Source organism: Macadamia integrifolia, chromosome 7, assembly GCF_013358625.1.
Source record: "Macadamia integrifolia cultivar HAES 741 chromosome 7, SCU_Mint_v3, whole genome shotgun sequence".
In the NCBI taxonomy this organism is placed as follows: domain Eukaryota; kingdom Viridiplantae; phylum Streptophyta; class Magnoliopsida; order Proteales; family Proteaceae; genus Macadamia; species Macadamia integrifolia.
Genome location: NC_056563.1, coordinates 34961669 through 34981849, shown reverse-complemented (window position 1 = coordinate 34981849; position 20181 = coordinate 34961669). Strand labels below are relative to the sequence as shown.

At 38.4% G+C, this 20181-nt stretch overlaps 1 protein-coding gene across 1 annotated transcript; it reads right to left on the bottom strand.

The window, feature by feature from the left end:
* Positions 1 to 1343: 1343 nt before the first annotated feature.
* Positions 1344 to 19626, bottom strand: LOC122084525 (WD repeat-containing protein 13). Its single transcript, XM_042652826.1, has 12 exons — positions 19144 to 19626; positions 18017 to 18126; positions 16377 to 16446; positions 13109 to 13253; positions 12857 to 12994; positions 4769 to 4908; positions 4123 to 4170; positions 3555 to 3665; positions 3287 to 3468; positions 3058 to 3179; positions 1842 to 1918; positions 1344 to 1736 (listed from the first exon to the last, which is right to left on the bottom strand). The coding sequence occupies exons 1-12, from the start codon at positions 19327 to 19329 to the stop codon at positions 1626 to 1628; spliced, it is 1440 nt and encodes a 479-aa protein (XP_042508760.1). The 5' UTR covers positions 19330 to 19626; the 3' UTR covers positions 1344 to 1625.
* Between the last annotated feature and the right edge of the window lie 555 nt (positions 19627 to 20181).

Genomic DNA, 20181 nt, shown 5'->3' with positions numbered 1-20181 from the left:
TTTTTGAGGTATCCAAGCTTTCGACCGGACTAGTCCTACGGCCCCATACCATGGCCCAAAGTGTGCCTAGTGGAAATCAAACTTAGGATAAAAGAACCCAATTAATTACTATTAAAAGTGTTATTGGAATCGTTTAAGTCCCCGTATTGGCCTCAATTTCAAATTAAGCGGTTATTTTTTTAGTTAAAAAAACAACATCCATATCATATCAGCTGTATCGTTCTATATCAGTGTCAGGTCCAACCATTTATCGGCTAATAGAATGATGTGATACCTGGATTTAAATCCAAAATTGGAACTGAAGAGTGAGAATTCAGGAATTTTTTAGTAAAAAAAAAAAAAACTAATCCCAATGCCTGATGATCAGCTCAGTTGGCAAGGGAGCACGGTTTGCGAGGATTTTAAACTCGGAATCAAAGATCAAGTTGGTCCTGGTAGATTCTGATTCAGATCGAAATTGGTCCATAAACACTAGAATCGGCCACTCTAGAACAGTGAAAATTGGAATTGATCACAGTAGATTCAATGGATTCATGCATGGTAATGCATACATGACCATGCATCCCACTATGCACCATCTTAGTAATCCTAGAATTTCAATTCCTTTGTTTTGCCACTTTTAGAACTCGTTGATTAGAGTGTATAATCCTAGAATTTCAATTCCTTTGTTTTGCCACTTTTAGAACTCGTTGATTAGAGTGTAGCACCCAATTGTTGTATTTGAGGCAGCGCAGTCATTTGCAAGTAGACAAAATTATGAAGAGAATGGCTTCTCTGGATGAAAAAGAAGCTCGACTCAAATGGCTTCTCTAGATGAAAAAGAAGCTTGACTCAGCCTTGTTTTCGAAAAAGGGCGTATTAAGCGTATGAAATTTCCCCATGTGAAAGATCAAAAGGGCAATAAATACACAGCCTTATCCCCAAGAATGTCAAGAAACTGTTCCAACCAGACTCAGCCTTGTTTTCACTTAGATTAATCTGATGAATCTCTTCTATCCCTCAGAACGGCGAGGACCTTCTAACTAAACACAGGTTTTGTGATGCATTTGCATCAAGGTAAGCCACTGCAGATCCAATACCAGGGCAATACACCCCGATGGGATCCTGATACCTAAATCCATGTCTCGCATCCTACAGGAAGTTATGGGTGATCAGTGAACTTTTGACATGCCCAGACAGCACCACAATTGCTGGATGATATTTCTAAACAGCCAAACATAACTATAGAGTACATGCAAGAACATAACCTTATAGTACGACCAAAAAATTAAGAACGTTTTAATGCAAGATCTGCTCGAGTCATACTGCACCTTCAATACTGTCAATACCAAAAACAAATGAAATAGTCCTGGTAGTGTGAGGATTACTATTAATTCTATTTCAAACTTCAAATTATTCACCCAATTAGGTTTATGTTGCAATTTGAAATTTTGATTCCAGCCGGTGTATCATTTTTTGTAATGAAATGGTACATGTTAAAAAGAATCAAGTACATTCAGTTATCATATCTTCTTATGCGTTCTGCTCGATTGACAAAGGAATGAGATTATGGAGAATAGAGCTGACATTCGTGTAATTTCTCTAGTTCCAAGTCTTTAGTCCCTACCTCCATGCATAAGATTGCTTTAAGTTGTCTTTGCCCGCTTCCATACAATCACTGTCCCATCAGAATCAGATGATGCCAAAAGGTTCTCCCCATGGTTCCAAGCAATACCTATGACCGGAGAACCATGACCCTGCAACCAAAAGGAGAAGAAAGAAAAATTGTAGTCTCTGTTGAAAAGAGACATCAGATGTTTCACAAACCACATCATTGAGAATGCAAACGTGTGTAGATGGACCTGTAGCTTGTTCACACATGTATGCCTTGGCCGAGTCAAGTCATAGAAGTACACACTTGAATCCTCACTTCCAGAAACTTCATGTTCAAAACAAATTAGATCAGTTTGCTGAAATGGACCACCAAACAGATTTCAAACAAAGAGCAACAAGGAATAAGAATGATGATTTGGTCCGACAGGACATATGGTAAGACAGGAATCCATCCTACATTACATAGTACACATCCAAATGGGCCCATTGTTGAAATTATACAATTGAAGGTCTTAAGCTATCAGGTGGAGAGGCCCAACTGGTACATGAAGTCATCCAAGGTCCCAGAGTTGTGGTAAGATATACTCCAACACCCGCATACACCACAAATCAATTTCCAGCATTCAATGCCATTGGCCACATATCAAGTTATCAACCATGGGAAGGTTTTTTTTCTTTTTTCTTTTTTTTTTTTTTTTTTTTTTTAAGGAGGGTGTCCAGACCTTTGGCCTGAGTAATCCCCCGGACGCACGTGAATCAGGTCAGTGCCAACTCCTATCAGAACCATATAAACAGTGGGGCTGGCCCCAAGGGGGTAAGGGGAGTCGATCCTCACGTCTCATCTATTGGCTTCACCTTGGAATCTGGTCTTCATTAAAAAATTCAACAGATTGGGTGTCATTACAACCATCGAATCAGACCAATATATATATATATATATATATATATGGATAGATTTATTACACAAGGATACAGTGGTACGAGTCTATAGAACAGATCCTCTTCAAGTAAAAACTTCAGACCAATGGTTAGATCTGCGTATTCCCCAAGTGGGCCATGTCAATGCAGATCAGAGGTTAGTACTACTAAATTGTGTATGGTTTGGATACACATGCAAAATTTTATAGTATGTCCTCAGCGGGTATGTGTGTGAGCATGCATGTGTGTGTGTGTGTGTGTGTGTGTGTGTGTGTGTGTCAGTTTGTCCCCGTGGGTGTGGGTTTAAAGAAAACATTGGTGAATATAAACGGTTAGGTCCATTGCAGGAACCTAAGAATAGGTGCTGAAATAGTGAAATGCATCATTGGGTTGCTGAAAAAGAATTGTGCTGTACCAATTTGACAGTGTCTTGGGTTCACTCCAAAACCATATACCTTGGATAAGTTCCCTAACGACCTAAAGAATATTTGACTTTACCATTAAAGAAACAAGATTCACAAGAACCTTTATACCATGCATACAGACCTATAAATTCGCCTTTCTCAAGGGACAGCAGGGGGCAGAAGGAAGCACGGATGCTGTGCACTCGAGGAGCCAATTTGAGAGAGCAACGAAGAGTCAAATAACCTTGTATCTGCAAAGCAACACTGTTGCAACCAACGTTCTAACTTTCAAAGTAATACTTCATCCGAAATGGAAGCCATGAAAAGTGCAAGAAAAGACAGAATTATAAAGGAGACCAAGTCAACCGTGCCTGAAGAAAGAAAGACTTCCATCTTGAGTACATGCCAACAGTACAGGGCCCCGTGCCAGTAGAGAAAAGGTCCGATATTGCACGGTCGTTATCGGCGACTTGCGCTTACTGCTATTTTGGTTGCGATGAGATCTGGATAATTCTCCTGTACGAGAGTCCATACCTACAGTGTATATGCATCCCTGCAAATTTCAGCCAGTTGGGCATGTATGTTTAGGTATGACATGTTTTCACCCCAAGCAATAACGCCCAAAATGAATAAGCATACCTGAGCGTCCCCACAGAATAAGAGATTTCCAGTATGATCATGATCCATAGCAGTAACCTCATTCCCAACAACTACTTTATTCACGATTCTCCCAGTGCTGAAATTGATTACCTGGAGTTAAATTTTATCAAATAATCATGACCAAGGGTGAGAGTGAGAGACCATCAGAAGCCAATAACAATAGACCTACAGAGTTTGCCAAGTTGAAATGACTAAGCCAAGCCTATCTGAGAAATTGCAACAAAGACCCTATTCCTCAAGTTCAAATATGTAATCAGTAAACATCAGCCTTAGCTTAGCATCATCATTCCTTTCAGCCGGTTGAGTCAGTTTAAATTGGTGATATTACTGGTTAAATTGCTATGAAACACTTGTTAGACCCTTGCACCACAAATTTTGTATGATGAACATCAGCTACCTTCTACCAACTTCCACAAATACTTCGATGAGACCACTAAGAACTCTCACCAAACAAGGAAATAACAAACCAGCAAAGCAACAATTATCATTTAACGGGAGAAAAATACATTTTGAGCATGAGGAGCTACTTAAGGTAAGGAATAACTACCGTGACTTCTCTGTTTGCATTGCCAACTGAAAGGAAGTTGTTGTTAACCTGTGGCCAAGCAAAAGAAGAAACAGGCGAGGAGTCAAATTCTGACATGATAGTAGATTATTGAGACGAGATGAAATTCAAGTTAGACAAAACTCAAAAAAATTAATCAATTAGAATATATGACTTGAATAGACAACATCCTTTTCTCACTCCATAAGTACAAACACACTGGTGTGAATCTTTAACAGATCTCAAACTTAAAACATTGTCACAAGAAATTTGTACTAGTTCCCCTTTTCTTGAGTTACACCATCATTCTAAACTGGTCTCAAAACTAGTTAAAGTATCTGTAGGCACTAGTAATGAACTGTTTGACTCAAATTCCATCTGTAAGACAACAAGCTCCATATATGTGTACCATGGAACTAGCCCCACCCACAGTAAGCTCTCTATCATGCACCTTTAATGCCATGAGAATACGCAATTGAGAACAACAACTCAACAGCCTCAGGCTTAAAAAATAAGTGCCAAGTGAATAGTAGCTAAGAAATGTATGCCAAATACCACAAATAATTTGCATTTTTTAATTACAAAAAATGAAATTAAATTGGTTTCTGATTATCAAGAGAATCAAGTAGCAAATATCATGTCTACTCACTGGGTGGAAACGAATGCATAATTGAGAAGAGACCCCATAAATAACTCGAATGCAATGGCCTTCAGATATCTGCCAAATTCTCACAGTTTTATCCATTGATGATGAAGCAATGTACTGGTTGTTGGATGAAAAGTCAAAATCTGCAATAAGATAGGAATTTAGAAATGAGCAGATGTAATATGTACGTCAAACAAATGAAGATAACACAGCACAGGACTACATTTTATCCATACTGCATTTCTGTTTGGTAAAAAACCCACCACTTACTTAAGAAATGAGAACCCACTTACAACAACCAAATAAAAACAAGAACACAAACTCTTAATATGTAGTTATTTTAGGGAATGGGTCTAATTTACACATAAAACATTCCTTCTTTTCTATTAAACATCATACTATGACTCTAAGGTAAGCAAAAATTTTTATCTATAAAGATTGACGCAGGACGATGAGGCCTGAAGAGGGGCCGCAACAGCCAGTCTTGGTCCTATTGTGCCAGCCCGATTTTGGCCTCCATATGGGCCAGCATTAATGGGCCAGGTTGGGCCCATGAAGGGACCCTTTAAGTTGCTTGCATAGGAGGTATTTTTGTTTCTGATTTTTAAGTAGCTATTCAGTTTCTAATTTTATGTAACAAGAATTAGGAAGTATGCTAGGAAAGTAAGGTTTGAGACTAATAATAAAAATAGGGGTTTGCACTACAGCCCCCATGATTTGAAGTTCTGAGAAAAAGAAGCTGATGCTTTGTGCTGCAGCACCCTTGTTTGAAGGCTTTCTAGTAGAGAACTTCAGGTTACGATTTTTTATCATCTGTCCATGATGCAGATTAATTACCAAAATAGGCTTGTTTTATTAGGAATAAGCTTAGGGTTGGGTTCCATACATGTTGGGTCTTTGATCCCATGTATTTTGAGTGTAATAGATCACTTTTATGGGTCTAAAAGAGGGGTCTAAGATTGAATACGGGATTACTAGTTAGTTTCTATTTTCATTAGTTTCCTTTTTAGTTGGGCTTGATTTGAGTTATATTTGTTTCTTTAGGAATCAAGTTATTAATTGAGTCAAGTCATTAGTAGTTAGTTTCCTTTTTCAACTAGTTTCTAATTTCAGTTTTTAGTAACTATTGTATTAGGAGAAAATTTGGTTTCCTTTTTTAGGAACCTTCTATTTTGTAATTTCCTCCCCCATTAACATTATAAATAAAGAAGATGAGGCTCCTAAAAGCCTAGATGATTTTGAAAAACAAATTAATGGTTGCTGCTATTGTTTTCGTCATGAAGATTTGTCTTGTGTTTGATCAAGGCTGAAGGAATTGATGTTTGATCCAATTGACTCTTTGCGGTATGAAGCCCAAGAGGTCTCTTCAACTATTCTTTCTTTCTTTTCAAAGTTAATTGCAAGGTTCTTTAAACCAGGTAAGGGATCTGAACTGCTTTTGATTTCTAGTTCTGGAAATCTCAAGTTTCTCTCCTGCTGCCCCATATTGTTCTGAAGATCCAGTCAGCCGATGGCCCTCCCCTTCTGATTGATTGTTGGGTTTATTAAGAGGGAGGTTTGTCCTTAATTTGGGACCAATCAGACCATGGGTTTGTCTGATCTGAGGTGTTAAATACTTCTCGCCGACTGTGTTTCTGCCCAGATTTCAGATCTGGTTTGACTTACCTGCTCCTGTGGTATTTGTTTCTGATTATGGCTTATCTAGTACTCTATACCTGCTGCTGGTTAGTCTATTTGTTTGGTGTAATCTCTGTTTCGGAAATTCCAAATTATGGTTTGAAAATTCTGGTTTACAAGGACTGTTTGACTCTTACTTCTGGATTGTTGTTTGCTTCCTAATTTTGGGTGATTATTGGTTGTTCTCTGGTTTATAAAATCCCACAGTGTTGGGTCTGGTTTGGTGGTCCAATCCAGCCCTACATTAAGTGGTATCAGAGCATGGCTAAGAACAACACCCCCACCCTAGCTTCTATTATGGAATTGATACAGAATATGAGAGCTGAACTAAAGGCTGAAAAGCCAGCTCTTAGCCTCTTAGTAAAAAGGTGTTGGCTATGGAAACTCAACATCCTACACATGGTACTCATGTACCACCTAAAGTGGAAGCCCCTATGAACTCAGTTGCTCAGTTGGCTAACATGAGACCTAACCTTAATCTGAGAGGACCACAGAGGATTCATGTAGTGCAACCTACTTTTGAAGAATATGTAAGGGGTTACTTTGAGACTGAATGCCCCACATATCAGAGGTACTCTAAAGATTTACAGAAATTCAAGCTCGATCTGAAGAAGTTTGATGGGCGATATGACCCCCAATTGTTCTATGATTGGGTAGTTGCTCTGGATAATTATTTTGATTATTATGACTTGCCTGAGGAACGGAAGATGAAACTAGCTCATGCCAAGCTAGTTGAGGCTGCCCGTGATTGGTGGAGAACCTATCAGTATGAACTGGAGGACCGTGGTAAAGAACCTACTACATGGGAAGAGATGAAGCAAGAACTATCTGATAAGTACTTGCCACGTAATTTCAGAGCTCGTATACAAGACCAGCTGAACTCTCTTAGTCAAGGAAATATGACTGTGGTGGAGTATATGAATAAGTTTGATGCACTTTATTCTTGCACAGGCATTAGGAAGAATGAGAGGCAATTACTTTCTCAGTTTCGACTGGGATTACGAGCTGAAATTAATAGGTGAATTGGTGTTGCTGATGTGTATACAATGAGAGATTGCTTTGACAAGGCTCTTCGAACAGAGGAACTTATGGAACAGCCAAGTAGAATGTTTGGTTACCAAGCTAGGGAGGTCAAGAAGAATTTTCCAGCCACTAAACCTAACACTTCAATACCCCCAAGAGCCACAACTCCTTTATGTGAAGTGAAGATACCTCTATTCAAACCAAAAGAACTTGAAGTCAAGGTTCACATTGAAGAGATGGTTCTTGAAGCTTCAAAGACAGAAGGTCAAGAGATAGAAGATTCAACTGAAGAGTTCTACATTGAAGAGAGCATAGTAGACAAGACTGAAACCATGGAAGAAGACTCCAGTGAAGGATTCTACATTGAAGAGAGCATAATAGACAAAACTAAAGATGTGGAAGATGAGGTAGTGATTGAAAAAACTCCACAAGTAGTCTTTGAGATTCATGATGAAAAGGAAGCGTTTGTTCCAATCCTTGATGAGAAGGTTACTAACATTGACGACTCTATGCACACGACATTCACAGTTGTTATTGATTCAGAGGTTGAGCATATAGAGTTTGTTATGCCATCATGGTTCTTTGAAGAGAAAGCTCCACACCTTGAAGACTACCTTCCAAAAGTCTACAACCAACCAAAATTTTGTTTGGGAATGGTTAAAGCTGCTACGCACATGTTGTTTCCTCCATATCACTGCAAAATTTGAGAACGAATTTTTTCAAGATGGGGAGAGTTGATGCAGATTAATTACCAAAATAGGCTTGTTTTATTATGAATAAGCTTAGGGTTGCGTTCCATACATGTTGGGCCTTGGATCCCATGTGTTTTGAGTGTAATAGACCACTTTTATGGGTCTAAAAGAGGGGTCTAAGATTGAATACGGGATTACTAGTTAGTTTCTATTTTCATTAGTTTCCTTTTTAGTTGGACTTGATTTGAGTTATATTTGTTTCTTTAGGAATCAAGTTATTAATTGAGTCAAGTCATTAGTAGTTAGTTTCCTTTTTCAACTAGTTTCTAATTTCAGTTTTTAGTAACTATTGTATTAGGAGAAAATTTGGTTTCCTTTTTTAGGAACCTTCTATTTTGTAATTTCCTCCCCCATTAACATTATAAATAAAGAAGAGGAGGCTCCTAAAAGCCTAGATGATTTTGAAAAAAAAATTAATGGTTGCTGCTATTGTCTTTGTCATGGAGATTTGTCTTGTGTTTGATCAAGGCTGAAGGAATTGGTGTTTGATCCAATTGACTCTTTGCGGTGTGAAGCCCAAGAGGTTCCTTTCAAGTGTTTTATTATTCTCTTTTCAAGCTTTATTATCAAGGTTCTACTGCTGCCAAACAAATCAGGTATTTATTCTGCAACTTTTCTGCCCAGAAAATTCTGAAATCGGACCTATCGGCTTTTTCTGCTGGAGCTAGTTCCAGCCATCGACTAGTCTCCAAACTAAGGTCGATTGTTCCCCTATATTCCCTCATGGATTGACCCAAAGTAGGTCTAATTCTAAGCTGTAGTTACAGAGATATTCAAAATCTCCGGATTTTTGTCCTGTAATGCATCTGCCAGTATTTTAACAGAATCGATATTCTGAATTGTTATTTCTGTTCTGCTGTTTTCTGCTACTGTTTTGGGACTGCTGCACCTTATTAATATTGTTGGTTATTAGCTTATTGGGTCTACTGAAGTCTGGGTTAGATAGTGTTGAATATTGTGATCAATAGCTACTGTTATCATTTTTTTCTGCGGTCTGATTTTGTTTGCTGGTATATCAATCTGCTGTGGATTATTGTGGAGGTTATGTGGTTGTTCTTAGATTAAAAGATCCTGAAGCTGAGACTTGGTTAGACCCCTATCCTAGTCTACATTAATAGGGGTTTTGATAGGGCTAACAATTGGGTCATCAGTAAGGATGTCGACACTAGTGTATGGAATCAAAAGTATCAACACAATCCAAGATTCCAAGGGTTAGATTGGTCCCTACAGAAGATTAACTGGATATAAAGCCCCTGATGTCAACTTGAACACCAACAGTAGCTAAGATGTACAATAATAAGCCCTTAATGAAACAGTTACATCTGATGGTCAGAACTGTAACTGCTTTATCAAAAAAAAAAAAAAAAAAAAGGAACTGAAAGTACAAATGAAATCCCAAACTAGCAACTGATCAGCATCATGGATGGGCCTCAATTTCCCATCGAGTGGAGGGTTTATGGTGTTCACACCCACTTCAGAATCTCACCCACAGATGAAGGCTAGATTGAGAGTAAAGATGCTTGGCCAAAATTTGAAACTAAACCACAGTTTTAGCCGCTTACAGGCCCAAGAGTTCCAACCAATGGATGAGCTTGAACTCACTGTTGAATTAGTAAATGGTGCTTGAGCGCTGACGCGGCTTTTTGGCCATATCTTGCTGTTGATCTACGACCGCCCTTTATTAGAGTAAAGGCTCGAGTACTCATTTTTAGGCATGTTCATCCTCGCGCCTTACCTTTGCTTCGTCACTACTATAAAGTGCTCCGTTACTGGAAGGTGGGGGTCTCTAGGGAGCCTGTGATATGTACAGAAGAATACCAGAAGTTGGCCTCCAATTCATGGACTGATGCAGATTAATTACTAAAATAGGCTTGTTTTATTAGGAATAAGCTTAGGGTTGGGTTCCATACATGTTGGGCCTTTGATCCCATGTGTTTTGAGTGTAATAGACCACTTTTATAGGTCTAAAAGGGGGGGTCTAAGATTGAATACCGGATTACTAGTTAGTTTCCATTTTCATTAGTTTCCTTTTTAGTTGGGCTTGATTTGAGTTATATTTGTTTCAGTGTTTCTTTAGGAATCAAGGTATTAATTGAGTCAAGTCATTAGTAGTTAGTTTCATTTTTCAACTAGTTTCTAATTTCAGTTTTTAGTAACGTATTAGGAGAATATTTGGTTTCCTTTTTGAGGAACCTTCTATTTTGTAATTCTCTCCCCCATTAACATTATAAATAAAGACGAGGAGGCTCCTAAAAGCCTAGATGATTTTGAAAAACAAATTAATGGTTGCTGCTATTATTCTCCAATGGGTTGGACTTTCAAATCAGTCCTTAGATGTGTTATTAGTTCCTTGATAATACTCTGCTGAAAATTCAGAAGTTAATGCCAGATTTCAGAACCTACTGTCAGAATCGAGTTCTGATTTGGTTATCTGGTCCTGATATGTTTTGATTCTGATCCTACTTATTCAATTACTCTATTTTTGTTGCTGGAACTTCTAATTGTTGATGCAAACTCTATTTCCTGAACCAGAAATCAAACAGAAGGGTGGTTGAGCCCTTTACTAATTAAGGGTGGTCGTAGATTAGCAGCAAGATATGGCCAAAAAGCAGCGTCAGCGCTCAAGCACCATTTACTAATTCAACAGTGAGTTCAAGTTCATCCATTGGTTGGAACTCTTGGGCCTGTAAGCGGCTAAAACTGTGGTTTAGTTTCAAATTTTGGCCAAGCGTCTTTACTCTCAATCTAGCCTTCATCTGTGGGTGAGATTCTGAAGTGGGTGTGAACTCCATAAACCCTCCACTCGATGGGAAATTGAGGTCCATCCATGATGCTGATCAGTTGCTAGTTTGGGATTTCATTTGTACTTTCAGTTCCTTTTTTCTTTTCTTTTTTTTGATAAAGTAGTTATAGTTCTGGCCATCAGATGTAACTGTTTCATTAAAGGCTTATTATTGTACATCTTAGCTACTGTTCGTGTTCAAGTTGACATCAGGGGCTTCATATCCAGTTAATCTTCTGTAGGGACCAATCTAACCTTTGGAATCTTGGATTGTGTCGATACTTTTGATTCCATACACTAGTGTCGACATCCTTACTGATGACCCAATTGTCAGCCCTATCAAAACCCCTATTAATGTAGACTAAGATAGGGGTCTAACCAAGTCTCAGCTTCAGGATCTTTTAATCTAAGGAAAACCACATAACCTCCACAATAATCCACAGCAAATTGATATACCAGCAAGCAAAATCAGACCACAAAAAAAAAAAAAAAAATGATAACAGTAGCTATCGATCACAATATTCAACACTATCTAACCCAGACTTCAGTAGACCCAATAAGCTAATAACCAACAATATTAATAAGGTGCAGCTGTCCCAAAACAGTAGCAGAAAACAGAAGAACAGAAATAACAATTCAGAATATCGATTCTGTTAAAATTCTGGCAAATGCATTACAGGACAAAAATCCGGAGATTTTGAATATCTCTGTAACAACAGCTTAGAATCATACCTACTTTGGGTCAATCCATGAGGGAATATAGGGGAACAATCGACCTTAGTTTGGAGACTAGTCGATGGCTGAAACTAGCTCCAGCAGAAAAGGCCGACAGGTCCGATTTCAGAATTTTTTGGGCAGAAAAGTTGCAGAATAAATACCTAATTTGTTTGGCAGCAGTAGAACCTTGATAATAAAGCTTGAAAAGAGAAGAATAAAACACTTGAAAGGAACCTCTTGGGCTTCACACCGCAAAGAGTCAATTGGATCAAACACCAATTCCTTCAGCCTTGATCAAACACAAGACAAATCTCCATAACGAAGACAATAGCAGCAGCCATTAATTTGTTTTTCAAAATCATCTAGGCTTTTAGGAGCCTCCTCTTCTTTATTTATAATGTTAATGGGGGAGGGAATTACAAAATAGAAGGTTCCTCAAAAACGAAACCAAATATTCTCCTAATACAATAGTTACTAAAAACTGAAATTAGAAACTAGTTGAAAAATGAAACTAACTACTAATGACTTGACTCAATTAATAATTTGATTCCTAAATAAACAAATATAACTCAAATCAAGCCCAACTAAAAAGGAAACTAATGAAAATGGAAACTAACTAGTAATCCCGTATTCAATCTTAGAACCCCCCTTTTAGACCCATAAAAGTGGTCTATTACACTCAAAACAAATGGGATCAGAGGCCCAACATGTATAGAACCCAACCCTAAGCTTATTCCTAATAAAACAAGCCTATTTTGGTAATTAATATGCATCACCTATTGTTTCTGTTCTTAAGGGTGTAGCCTGTTGTACTGCAGTGCATTTGATCCTCCCCTGGGGTTTGGGTTGTAACCTGCCATAGTTGCCACGGCGTCTAGCCGACACAAGGCGTTAGTGTGGGCTTGGAAGCAAGGCATCCAAGGCGCCCACCTAAGCGACCAAGGTGCCTGGACGGCCTCGACAACTACGATTATTACACACTGATAATCAAAATATGAAAACAGTAAAAAGTGGACAAGGATTATTATGCTGCTAATTCTTCAGAATAAGAATTATTTTATTATTATTTTTTTTTTTTTATTAAGAAGCATAAGAGATTTGAGAGGGAAAATAAGTGGAACCAAGACCACTTAGTCCAACCTGTGATATCTTTAGAGTGCCCTCTCAACTGCTTGAGGATTGATGGTGGCTGGGATACAGTGCAAACCGTCAAGGTTCCATCAGATGCTCCATATGCAAGTAGATCAGAACTCATGTGCCCAAATTTTAAGACGGTAACTGGAAACAAAAACTAAATAGTAAGCCACTTTGCAAAATAAATTTAGCATCCCCTAAGAAGGAGGTTCCACCAAATGGAAGAGATGAAATTTCAGCTAAACAATCGAAAATTACCTGATGCTTTGCAATTATCAAAGATGCAATGCATTCCAACAAAAGAATATGCAGGTTCAACCTTGTAACGTACACGTTCAGAATCACTTGTACTAGAGCTGAAACTTGTACGGTGACCAAGAGATTGATTGTACCCTCGAAGGTCCTGTAAAGAATGAACCACTTCCTGAATCTCCACCCCATCATAGACTACATGGAATTTAAAAAACAAAAGCAAAACCACCTTTTCACATGGAGGAAACTGAGTCCTAGATGATAACTTTGTCTATAAATGCATTCTCTCAGTGCAAATCCAGACAATCTAATTTCATCCAATCAACTGATCAATGCATTTGCACTGTTCTTGGGCCACCCTACATCTAATAGGGGCATTGAATTCCAGTGCCATATCGAATAAAGGTTGGAACATTTTTTTTAAGTAATGACGTCCTCTTTTTGACTGGTATCTGCAATTACATATTACTGTGTTGTCTAAAATATCTATATGCATGTGTATATGCATACATATAAGCTGTGGAATAGCCTTATCTTATCCCAGGATGTCAGTTGTCAGTCATCATGACTTCCCACCCATTTCAAAACTCCTTACTTGATACATAACCAGTCAAACTTATGGTTATGAGGGACATTAAATCTAGCACACCAGAAAGAGAGTAAACTTCATAACTAGAGTATCTGAAGGGAAAGAAGCTATGACAACGAAGAAGAGACTCCAGGAGTCATATCCAATTATGCAGAAAAAGAACAGAAAATACCAGAAAAAACATAAGATACATCAGTTCTCATAATGTAGACTAGGGTAGGGGTCTAACCAAGTCTCAACTGCAGGAACTTTTAATCCAAGAACAACTAATAATCACCCAAAGATAGGCAGCAAACAACAGCCAGAATAAAAGACTAAAACAGTCCCTTGTAAGTCAGAATTCCCAACCCAGAAATTGTGGAATTATGAGATCAGATAATATACCAGATGACAGGACTAACCAGAAGTAGTAATACGGTCCTAACAGTCCACATACAGTAATAAAACACCACAGGAACAGAAGAAACTCAAACAGACCAATCGATCTCAGAAATTCAGAAATCCAGAAATCTGAAACTGAATGATAATCAGGAAGTAAGGACTTAAATCACCAACTTAAAGAGAATAAATTAATTAGGAACAAGGCCAGCAAACACTAAGCAATTTTCGGGACAAATCGAACCAAAATTCTGGACAGAAACTGAGGTAATTAGAATCGGACAGAATAGGGAAATTTATCATAGCAATAAAACCCCAGGTCTAATTGACCCCAAATTAGGATTGAACCACTCTCTCAACAAGGGGAACAAAGGCCCACATGTATGGAACCCAACCCTAAGCTTATTCCTAATAAAATAAGCCTATTTTGGTGATTAATCTGCATCATCTCACCCCACCTTTCTAGTTTCCATAATGCTCAAAAGTTTAAGATAGAATAGACTTGGCTCTTTCCAGAGGAGTTCATGGGTGTTAGCAGTTCTTCTTATCGTAGCCAATTGGCTTTCATTACTGGAAGAGAAAAAGTATGAACAGCAAATTTGGAATAGTTTCTTGTGCTATATAGCATAGTTAGCAAGGCGACCAAGGCGATGGAGGATGGCAGAAAATCAAGGTAACACCAACAAGGCGACGCCTTGATAACTATGCTTTATAGACATAAACATATGAAACGGCTACAGAGAAAATGATGTCATGATCAAGTATATTATTGAGAGGAATATTTTGTACATGGACCATTTAGGAAGCCTTAAAGGTCAGCATAAATCTACCACGTGGCAGATCAGATGGGGCCCAAATTTTGTGCACATACAGAACCCAAGGTCCCCATTCCACATGTCAAGTTTAAGCCCAATAAGACTTTTCCAAGTGGAAAAACAGAGCTCAAAAATCCAGAATTATGAGAGAGTGCACAGTAGTGGTCAGAACACCATAGGCACACATGGATATAATGCCAATACACTGGAGGGTGTTTTATTGAAATAGGCTCTGAAATTTGACATGTGGCTAATCCAAACCATGTTCTCTCTGTCCAATGTCAGAATGGCCACTTCATCTGGCCACATGGCACGATGCTCCACATCCACAAATAAAAAGAGTATTACTATATTATGAACATGAGATCTATGATATCAAGCTGGAACCATTTCACAAAATTGCCACCAATGCAATACCAGGAAATGTGCACCCTTACTCGAAAAGATAAAACTAGGAAAAAGGAAAACCTTAACACAAAAACACAATAAGAAAATAGGAAAATTTCCAAAGCATGGTCCTGTCAATAGATGGCTGTCTTGACGACTACCTAGTTGTGGCAAATGGCAGGATGATGTCACAATTCCTACTATTGGATAGATGGGGATGGTCAGAATTTGCAATGTGATTTCAGAGCCAATTTCAATCATAAACCCCATATTGGCATGCACCCTCTTGACAGTCCATGCACTGGCATGTACCCTTTCCACAGTCCTGGATTTTCAAAACTTGTCACTTGCCATTTTGGCTGAAACTTGACATGTGAGCAAGACAACTTGGGGCCCGTTCACAAAATTTGGGCCCATCTGACATGCCACATGACAAATATTTTGGCTGACCGGATAGGCTTCTTTCAATAGGCCTACCTACTAACCTTTGCCCTAAAAAATAAGCAACAAGAATGTGGTATTCTAATGAGAGGATGTTGAAGCCAACATTAGAACAATGGTATTCAGAAAGAAATCTTGTGGAGAGGGGATGAGGAAGAAGAAGCTTTCACTTTCGTTTCATCTATATTTGAGCCAATAGAAGCTAGAAAACTAGAACGAACTACATATGTTAAGTTATTGACACTTTGAGAACGAGAATATTCTCTCTTGTAAGAACAAGAAACGAAACCATGCATCTCAAAAAAATGCTAATTCATTTTATCATAGTGATTTAACCAGCACACATCTAGGAAAGTTTTCATATAAAATGCATCTAGATTGGCCAAGGGTTAGCAGGACAAAATAGCAGATGGTTACAATCTTCAGAAAGGTTGATCCAAAAATGTGTTAAGTTTTAAGCGGGCTATGATGTGGCAGATCCACTTCATCTAGAAAGTGCATCACTCAGACCCCAAGAACAGTTCTGCCTACAAAATGGTGGTCCACATCCAACATCGATGTTCCGAGAGCTTACTCAAGGTTCCCTAAAGTTATATGCAATCCAAGAGTATAAAGAAGACTTTCTGAATTTTAAGAAATTAAACTTCATAATTATCATACGTACCCTGCTAGAACTCCAGCTATCCACCTCAAACAAAAGAGAGGATGGACCTGGAGATGGAACCCATCGCCCACTGATGCATCAAGCAGTAAATTACCCTGATGTCAGAATTGTATGAAACATAAATTCACAGAACACTCATAAACAAGTAAACTGACGTGTTATTTAAACTTCTAACAGCATAGGTATTATTAAAACTTCTAATAGCATAGGATATAATATTATAAGCAACAGAAATATCAGGCAACAGAATATGGATAATGAAAATTGTTCTGAGAACTTGGAAGAGAATGAGGTTTAGATAATGCAAGAATTTAGAAACAAATGAAAGAACCGACCAGATCGTAAGACATCTTCCCTTCTGCCACGCATCTGAAGGAAGAATGATAACAGAATTACTTTCAAACCATATATTTTCTTGAGATTTTTACTACCACTGTTGTCATTACAACATCATCATCATCATATTTCACTGATAGAGTTAAAGACAAAATGCATAACAGCCTAATTCCGCTTTTTACTATAGCATCAAGTAGATCAACACGAAAGACCGTAGAACTCAACAAAGCATGACTGATTTCAACACCAGGCAATAGCTTCAAGGCCTCATCCTACATTCCTAAGGAAACTGTATCCCAAATTAGGGGGTGGCAAAAATTCAGATAAATCTGACTCCAGGTCCAGGCCAGGAAATAGGCCATGTCTACAGCGATTTGGCCGACCTGGACCCAGTTTGGACCCAGTTTGGACCCAGTCTATACCCATAATTTGAACAAGGTCATATGTTCTTGTCTGAACTAGTTTCAATATGGATTATCTATGCCCAACCCAGTTCATCCAAAAATATCATTGCATGCACAGTTGTCACACAAAGTATGTTGTTGGTTATAGTATAAGTAAAGTAAAGGGCGCACTAGCCACTGCAGGGTCTGGAGAGAGTCATAATGTACACAACCTTAACCTCTGCTTCACGGAGGCACTGTTTCCCGACTGAAACCCACAACCACTAGGTTGCAATGGAGCAACCTTACCGTTGCGCCAAGGCCTGCCTGCCCTAAATAATCTTTGGGCAAGTGTTTTCCGTTTGAGAGCAGCCCCTGTGCCCAGATACAAGGGCATGCTCCCCTGTGTCTCTGGTGCAGTGAGCACTCTCGGACAGAAAACTTTGTCCCATATTCTTTTTCCAAGGTTTGAACTCAAAACATATGGTCAGATACAAAAAACCAACTAAGTTAGTACTCATATTGTATCTAAAAAATCTCTTACTTACCATACCTTAATATTTTCTAATTTGGACAACCAGATCAATTTTTCAAATTTTCAAACCTGAACCTCACTATCTTTTATTTCAAATAACTTCTTACTGTCTTGGTGTGGTTTTAACTGGGTCAGACAGAATCAGCCAGACTGATTGGTCCAAATTTTGCCACCCTAAGGAAAACAACACTCCATCACAACAACACGTCAACTATTTTATGATTGTCTTGACTTTCGCATAAAATTATGTTATTCACAAAAATGAACCTGCATGTGTACTTAGATTCATGAAGTTACCAAAGATAAATAGTTAGTGGTAGTTACCTCAACTACAATAGTGGCAATTTTGTCAAAATACAATGGTCATTGACTACAATTTCACTGACCTTTGTCCAGGTGAGCTTGGATGGCTTGGTGTATGCAAACTCTCCCAATTCCTTGGCCTGCGAATGTAATTACGGTAGGCTACATAACCTTTTCCATTACATTTCCAGTCCTTCAACGTGAAATGAGGGTGGATAAGTAAAAACATTTATCTATACTTAAACAAAGATCAACTCCACAAGAGAATTTCATTTTCCAAGGACATAGTTTAATGATTTTATTCAATAGGAACTGAATTTTCAAAAGTATCCTAATATAAGCCAACGAAGAGATTAAGAATGTGCAAATAAAGTTCAGATGCTTAATATATATATATATATATATATATATTGGCCCCTCACTTCTATGATAACTAGATGATTTTGAAGCAAGCCGTAAGCAGCCAAAATCAAAGGGCTTTTACTTCTGCACAAGACTCAAAAGAGCTCTATAATGAACCCAGGAAAACGACCAAACTCAAAATATGTATAAAGATATCTAACTCACTTCAGTATACCTTGAAATCTCAAATTCCATACAGTTAGCATCCTTCCGTGCAAAAAATCTGATCTTATTGAAATACCTCAGAACTATACAAGGAAATTGTCAACTCCTTCTAATGCAACCCAGAAACTACCAAATAATTACCATTATATAATCCATAGATTCGTTTCATGTTAACAAAACGGAATCAGAGGCCAATTTTCGATGGACACAGAAAAATTCCAAGACAATGATCAGTCATACTATGTTCTTATATAATCTACGCTCAAGCTGATTGTTCCCTCTCTTTATCACAATCATAAGTTGCAAGAATTGCACAGATCAGTGAAGAAACAAACTATCTAGGAAAAATTGTCTGTCACGTGTTCAAATATGGTTGACGATCTACTGTTAATTACTTTCTCCTTTCTCACCATGCGACAAAGATTTCTCAGTGTCTTAAGGATAATACAACGCAATGCATCATCCAAACTTCCCGTTGTCGAAACATACGGATTGACCAAATGCAAACATTTCATAAATCAATCTGAAAATGTACTGAACAACTCAATCTATAGGCAGTTAGGCATGCAGCAAATAATATAAATCGAAAAACAGATAGGTCAACACTCGAAGAAACAGTAAACATGGCACGGATAACGCAAACCTTACGCCGATCGAAACCACGCTCAGCCTTCCTACTGAGAAGAAGACGACGAATTCCAAGATAGTCGGGATCAGCATCGGAATCGTTACCCGGAGGCTGGAGTAGACAGCTGAAGAACTCCGGATCTATGTTCTTCTTCTCATCCTTCTCTCCTGAAGAACACTTCTCCAATGTCTGGTCCTCCATTCTAGAAGATCTTCAGATTTTTCTTCATTAAATTAGTCTTCAATAGCATGGGATGTGAAATCCGAGGATCATTTCGCGGGATCGAACTACAAATCTACTCTTCAACCAGGAAATAAAGCTCTATTTGATGAATTTCTCCAAATTTCCACTACTTTTTCCTGCATCGATTTTCAACGAAGTAATCGTCTCTTTCCTTCATCTGATCTGGCGATGGAGTCATGGAAGCTCCCAAGTCCCGAACCCGTGAAATAGCCCCTACTCCAATGAATGCTCCAACACAGACACAAGTGGGAGTGATTTGGAACCCGGAACGTTTACAACCCCATTAGACGGGCTAGGGCTTGCCCTTCTCCCTAGGAAATAGGTAACTACTCAGAAAGAACCAAGCCCATCCCCGCTATGAGCATGACAGGGGCGGGCTTGGGCTAAAATATATCGGACTGAGTTTGGGCTGAATCTTAGGGACCCTGGGATTGGGCCAGTGTTTTAAAAAATCCGGTCCTATCGCACCACTATTTGAACCATTAGGCTTTTTTTTTTTTTTTTCCACTCTTCTTATGTTGACCCAAAATTATGTCCAACCCCAACAGTAATAATTTTATGGGTTATGTTTATGTCAGGTAATACCAGCCTACTCAAGAGGGCAAGGGCAAGTCCCATTGTTCGTTTTAATATAAAATGAAAAAAAAATTACTGAAAAATATAAAATTTCACATGAAAGAATTTTCATGTAAAGTACTTTATAAAAAAAAAATAATATATATAATATAACAATGGGAGAAGAACACCTGATCATGTGGTCACTGGGACTAGTGCTTGGGTCGATGGGAATGTATGTATAGACATCCACCA

Bases quoted from the DNA above. Each gene is read 5' to 3' on its own strand.
- LOC122084525 (XM_042652826.1), bottom strand. From the start codon at position 19,329: ATGGAGGACCAGACATTGGAGAAGTGTTCTTCAGGAGAGAAGGATGAG. The intron at 4,909-12,856 runs GTTGGACTAAGT...ATCTTATTGCAG, and splicing joins GCACTCTAAAGATATCACAG to ATTTTGACTTTTCATCCAAC. The intron at 1,737-1,841 runs GTCCATCTACAC...TTTTGGTTGCAG, and splicing joins CATGTGTGAACAAGCTACAG to GGTCATGGTTCTCCGGTCAT.